Below are 7,500 nucleotides of genomic sequence, written 5' to 3'. Positions count from 1 at the left end.
AATCTTTTTTTAGTTAGGGTATCATCTACTTTTATATCTTCTGGTAATAAACCTTTTATATCTTCATTTTTATAATTATTAAATTCATCAATTCGCTTTTTTAAATCGACATTATCTTCATCACTTGAAACAAATTCAGTGTTCAAAGCATCCTCTTCTAATTCATCCACATCCATTTCATGGTCTTCATCTATTTCTTCTTCATCCAGTGTGATATGTGCTACATCTTCATTTTGATCATCATAAGGTAACATCATCATTTTATCTTTTTCATTATATTCATTGTAAATATCATCTTTATAATTTTTATTATAATAACTAGTTGTTTTATAATTGTTATCATCATAATTATTATTATTATTATTATTATTATTAGTAGGTTCTCTTTTCTCATTCATCTTTACATTTTTTTCAATACCTATTTCATCTACTGATAAAATAACTTTATTATCTTTAATATTATTATTAAAATCTTCAAGAGTTGTATCAAAATTATATATTGAATTTGTTTGCCCTCTATTATTATAATAATCATTCTTATGATTTAACATATTTTTCATATGACCTTGCTCCTTCTTTTGTAGTTTATTTATTAAAACATCATCACTGTCACTGCTGTTGTCATTAAAGGTATTCTGCATGTTCTTGTATGAGTTGTTAGACATACCATATAAGTTATTATCATTATATATATTATGCATATTATATATACTATCCATATTATGCATACTATTCATATTATTCATATTATTCATATTATTCATATTTTTCATATTTCTCACATTTCTCATATTTCTCATATTTTTCATATTCTCCATATTTCTCATATTCTCCATATCATCCAATGAATTATTATATTGAGATCCCCTCATGTCCCCCATATTGAATACATTATCATTATTCAAATAATAAGAATATTTATCAAGCAAGTCATCCTTTCCTTTAAACAAATCCATCGCCCTACGATCATTCATATTATTGTCTTTATTTATTATGACTAACTTATTTTCATTACATATATTATAATTAAAAGTATCCATTTTTTTCTCCCTTGATAATAATAAAGAATAATTTTTATTTTTTGCAACTTCAATTTTACATTTTTTTTTTAATAACTCTATTAATACAATATCATTACATAATAGATAAGAGAATTCTTTAAATATTAAACTTTTATTTTTTTCATAATCTGTAGAAGATAATAATTCTATATTTTGTATTAAATTATTCATATTTTTTAATTTATTTAAAACAATATTATAATTATCTAAATAAAATTTATGTAACAATATAAAAAAAGATAATTTTTTTCTATCCTTTTTATATAAACCTACATTTATTTTTATTTTATATAATTCATCATTTATACATTTTTTCATAGTAGGAGCTTCTTCTATCATTTTTTCTATATGTATTAATTTCTTTCTATAATTACAAACATTAACATGTACTATTTTATGACTTCTTAATATTTTTTTTCTTCTTTTTTCAATATCATCTAATTCTTCATATAACTTATCTATTATACTTATAAATTTATTACATTCATATTGTAAGTTTATATAATCATTATATGTTATATTAACACATTCATATTCTTTCTTTAAGTTATTGATCCTATCTTTCATTTCATTCTTCTCATATACTTTCTTTTCTATTATATCAAAAAGAAAATACATATCAATCGTCATTAATTTCTTTCGAATGCTCATATATAATTCAACAATATAATTATTTAAAAGTCCAAATTTTCTTATATTCGAAATGTAATTAAAAACGTGATGCATATGGTCATAAATCTTTGATTCACTATATAAAACTATTTGTTCATTGTTATAATTAACATTATTTGAATTATTCATATTATTCATACTATTCATACTATTCATATTATTAATATTCATTTTTATATTATCAAAATTGTCATTATTTACATCCTCTCCTTCCAATAAACTATCATCATTTGGATTGTACTCTACAAGCGCATGTTCCATATCTAACGAATTATCTTTTATATTACCTTTTATATTACCTTTTATATTATCTTTTATATTACCTTTTATATTATCTTTTATATTATCTTTTATATTACCTTTTATATTATCTTTTATATTACCTTTTATATTATCTTTATTGTCATCATTTTTATCATATCCAACTTTATTATTTTTTATAACACATTCACCCGTACGAACATTATTCTTCTTACTCATATAATTAATATGACTACTATCATTATAATATGAATTATTACTATAATTGTTTTTATATCCATATGACATAGGCCCCTTCGGTGTTGTATTCATCTTATCATCTGCTGTACTTAGAAAACTTTCTTTTTTATAAGTTCTTTTATTCCTATTCTTTTTTCCTTGTTTTCCTTTATTTTTCTTTTGCATATTTTTACCAATATTATTAAAAAGGAGTGTATTTACAAATTCATTTTTTTTTATTTTAAAATGTTTTAAATTCATAAGAGAACTCTGTTCTTCAATATATTTCTTTAAATGCACAAGTATATGCTCATAAAAACATGTTTCATTGAATAAATAAAATAATAAGACATTAAAAATATTAAACTTATAAATATAATTATAATAATCTCCTTCAACACTACATATGAAAATTTTACTATTCTTTCTAATATTAAGACTATCAGAAGCAAATGATGATTTTGTAATATTTTCAATTGGTCCATAAGATAAATATTGTAAATTATTTTTTTCTTTTTCAGAATCTACAAAATCTTTTGAATTATCATTCTTTATATAATCTTCATGGTTCATATTATCTACATTATTTATATTGCTGTTAAGCGGTTTATGATACACACTGTTATCATTATTATTATTATTATTATCATTATTATTATTATTATCATTATTATTATTATTATTATTATTATTATTTAAATAATCTTGATTAGAAAAACTTGATAACATTTCATTTATATTTGGTATATATGATAATATTATAGAAGCATAAAATTTAATTTTATAATTATTTAAATTAGCACACTTATATATATTATGTATCATCCTTTCGTTACATAATATTAATAATATCTGTTCATTTATTCTTCTTATCCTACGCACAAACTTTTTTCTATTATCTTTCAACATTTTTATTTCTTCTCGCAACTCAGATGATGTTACATTCTTTTTATTATATTTTGAAGAACTAGAAAGGTTCTTATTTGTATTTTTATTTGTATTATTATTTTTATATTTGTTATTTATATTTTCTCCACAATTGTTTTTATTATTGTCATCGTCATTGTCATTATTATTGTCATTATAATCATTATCATCAATGTCATCGTCAACCTCATCATTGTCACTTCCTTCTCCTTCTAAAAATAAAAGATCATTTTTTATACTCCCTGAATGCACACTAAAATCGTCATCATACGATATATTCTTTACAACATGCATGTTTAAATTTGAAACATTTTTTTTTTTTTTCTTCTTATTATAATCATTATCAGCATCATTATTATTGTTATTATTATTTGTTGCACTATCATAATCACTCGAAAATGAATACAAAGATGAAATACAAGAACTCGTTGCTGAAACGTTACAAGGTTCTATATTTTTCTTTTTTTTCTTTCCTTTTTTATTCATACGCTTATTTTTTTTATTAGGAATTCTTCTATTTAACTTTCTGTTCATTTGTCCTTTCAAACGAACATTAAAATTATTATTATTACCATAAGGGGTATCATAATAGGAATTATCATCGTCATCATCATCGTCGTCATCATAGTCATCATCATCATCGTCGTCATCATCATCATCATAATCATCGTCATAATCATCGTTATCTTCATAATCATCATTATCATCATTATCATCTTCATCATCTTCATCATATTCATCATCATCTTCATCATATTCATCATCATCATCTTCATAATCATCATCATCATCTTCATAATTTTCATATAGATGCTTCTTTCTATTTTTATTCCTTTCAGACTCTAAACAGTTCCTATACCCTTCATTATAATCATCATTATCGTCGTCATCATCCTTCATAGGTGCATCACAATACTTGGACATATACATATATTCTTCTCTTTTTTTTGATTGACTCTTGTTTTGTTTATTGTTATTTTCGTTGCCCCTTATATTTTTATTCCTATTTTGTGGGCTCATATTATAATCCTGCGCCTTATCAGTTAACATAAATTGGGCCTGCTTGTTTTTTCTATTAAATTTTCTTAGCTTCATTTTTTCAGATAATTCTTTTTTTTTTAGTTTGATTTTTAATTTTTTTTTTTTCATAAGAAATTTATAATTTTTTTTAAGTAAGAAAAATTCAGTGACACCAATGTTGATGATAAAAAGTATAAACTGTAAAATAATATCATTATTTGAAAAATCTGCATATTTAATTTTCTGTTCATAAAATAAATCTTTTTCAAAGGGATTATCATACATAGTATATTTTTCATAATGCTCAATATCATTTAAGGTTAAATCATATTTTAATATTTTATCTTTTAATAATAAATCTAGAATAGAATTTAAGAGGTTTATATTTTTTTTACTACAAATTATTTCTATTAATTGATAATCCACACTTTTTATATTTTGTATATCATTTTGAATTAATAAAATAGACATTTTAGTTTTATAAATAACATCTTCATCTTTAATAGTTTTATTAATTATAAGTAAAGACAAAATAATACAACAAATAATTTGTATATTAATATTCTGACTTTCATACATATATCCTAATATACGTATACCTTTATTATTATTATTTTTTATAATAAAAAAATTTTGAATATCTTTAATATGGATAGAAGATAATAATAATAAAGATATTAAAATATATATATTAAATACTATATTATCAATTTTTTTATTATCTTGTTTTTCTTTTTTTCTATTTATAATATTAAATATTGTACATATTTGTTTAAAGTTATAAATTTTTAAATAATCTAAAAATACATCACTTCTTTTATCAACAATTCTTAATATCGTTTCAGAAGATGTTTTTAATAAAACCTCATTTATACTATTACTTAATAAATTTTCATAAATAATATCAAAGGAAAATCTCATCAAAGTAACATTCAATAAATTCTCTGATGTTTTAGTATATGTTAAATGATGAAGAAATATATTTAATATAAAAAATTTTATTTCATTATTTAATTTTATATTCTCTCTTAAATAATATAAATAATTTATAATATCACATTCAGCACTTTTCAATGTATTATTTCGTGACATAAATAAAATATAATTAATCTTTTTTAATAATTTCTGAATATTACAAATATCTTCTAATCTAGTACACATTAACTTGTATAAATATTTTGTTATATTATCTAAGCACAAAAATTCATAGAAGTTGTCACATAGATATACATTTTTATATCTTGTTATATTCATCAGAAAGGATTCCAGTTGTTGTCTACGTCTACAGGTAAATAAATAAATATATATATATATATGTGTGAATATATAATTATGTATGCATGTATTTTATGAAAATAAAAAAAAATATTTATTTTTAGCTGACAGCTAGCCATTTATTTTTTTTTATTTTTTTTTTTTTTTTATTTGTCCTATATATTTTGTGATTATTTCTTATTTTTTTCTATTTCCTATTTTCTTACTCTTCTATAAAATTGTAGTTGAACCTTCCGAATATTTTTTTGGAGGGAAGAACACTAATTTTTTCTAAGGATTCACTGAATTTTGTAAGTAACTCATTTTTTAATAAATCATAAAAGGTAACAAAATCAGAATATCTTTTCTTCAGAACTTTCTGACTGTTCAGAACCTTAAACTCCAAAATATATTCCTACAACGAGAAGAAAATAAATATATATATATACATACATACATATATATATATGTATGTATTCATTTTATATATACATTACTTTTTTTTAATACCATCATACATATAAATCAAATAAACAATTTTTTATATATCATTTATTATTTTATATAACTTACTGTATAACTGTAAAATCTCTTTTTAACATCATTAGTTCTTATAATTTTTATTATTAAATTATCTTTAAATTCATATGTTGAATAACTTTCCATTATTGCACTTTTTCTTTATTTTCTTTCAATATATAAATGTGTGTAATATATTTCATATTAATAAATAAATAAAATAATAAAATAATATAATATAATAAAATAAAATAAAAGACGAATATAGTATAAAAAGAAAAAAAAAAAAAAAAAATCATAAAATCAAAACAATTCCGATAATTACAAATATAAATAATATATATAATTATACACATATATATATAATATATATATATATATATATATATATATATATATATATATATATAACATGTTCAAAATATATATTTTTTAATTTGTTTTTATTTCTCTGTTTTGTTTTCCACACATTGTATATTAATTATTTTTTAATTTATTTTATTATATATATATATATAATATATATATATATATATATATATTTTTTTTTTTCCTTTGTCTTTATAATAATATCAATATTACCAAAAAAAAAAAAAAAAAAAAAATTCATATAATAATACATATACGTATTTTGCACTACAACATTATAAAATATTTTAACAACTATCTTTAATATAAATAAAAAAATAAAATAAAATAAAAAAATATATATATATATAAATATTATTATATATATATTTTATGTGTATATATATTTATTTATTCCTTTGTAGATATTTCCACAATGTTATTTATTTAAAAAAAAAAAAAAAAAAGAAAAAAAGAAAAATGAAATGCACATAAATAAAAAAAAAAAAATAAAAAAGTGGTACGTCGTAAAAATATAATGAATGAATATTATATATATATAAATATACGTATGTAATATATATACATATATTTTATATATGTTTATATATATATATTTTTTTTTTTTTCCAAATTGAAAATATTTATTAATACATAAAATAATGTCATACGTTAGGATTATATATTATAGTGTACCCGCGTTAATTTTTTTACAAATATTAAAAAGAAAAAAATAAACATATATATATACATATATATATATATATATATATATATATATATATATATATATATATAGACTTTTAAAAATTATATATATTTACATATATAAAATAATGGCATAAATCATCGTTCTGTAAATATGGGATGGTCATATTTATATATTTAATAAAATAAATAAATAAATATATCTATATAAAAAAAATATTATATTTATCACCTCATTTTTTTTGTTCCTTTTGTTTTTATATATTTTTTTTAACAATATATTTTATGTTTTCTTTTAATTTATCAAAGTATTAAATAATATTTCTATATAAATATATATTACCTTTATATATATAATTAATTTTATTATAAAAGATATGAGATAATATAAAAATAAAACAAAAATATATATATATATATATATATAATATATATATTAATCATATATAAATATATAATATATATCATGGAAAGATATTTCTTATAGAAATTGAAAAATAAAAAAAAAAAA

The 7,500-nt window shown here is 18.8% G+C and overlaps 1 protein-coding gene across 1 annotated transcript in view; it reads right to left on the bottom strand.

Annotated features, from left to right (window-relative positions):
• PADL01_0718700 (phosphoinositide-binding protein, putative) overlaps nucleotides 1-6,080 on the bottom strand; it is a gene marked incomplete at both ends in the record, with an annotated part of 6,872 nt that extends 792 nt beyond the window's left edge. The window contains 3 exons of the mRNA XM_028681222.1: nucleotides 1-5,442; nucleotides 5,642-5,829; nucleotides 5,988-6,080. The exon at nucleotides 1-5,442 is cut by the window's left edge and continues 234 nt beyond it. Coding sequence (XP_028537622.1) covers nucleotides 1-5,442; nucleotides 5,642-5,829; nucleotides 5,988-6,080 — 5,723 coding nt within the window. The remainder of the gene's footprint in view (nucleotides 5,443-5,641; nucleotides 5,830-5,987) is intronic.
• Between the last annotated feature and the right edge of the window lie 1,420 nt (nucleotides 6,081-7,500).

This window comes from Plasmodium sp. gorilla clade G2 (assembly GCF_900097015.1).
Source record: "Plasmodium sp. gorilla clade G2 genome assembly, chromosome: 7".
Lineage (NCBI taxonomy): Eukaryota > Apicomplexa > Aconoidasida > Haemosporida > Plasmodiidae > Plasmodium > Plasmodium adleri (nom. inval.).
The sequence above is the reverse complement of the archived record's forward strand: the minus strand, read 5'-3'. Positions and strand labels throughout refer to the sequence as shown.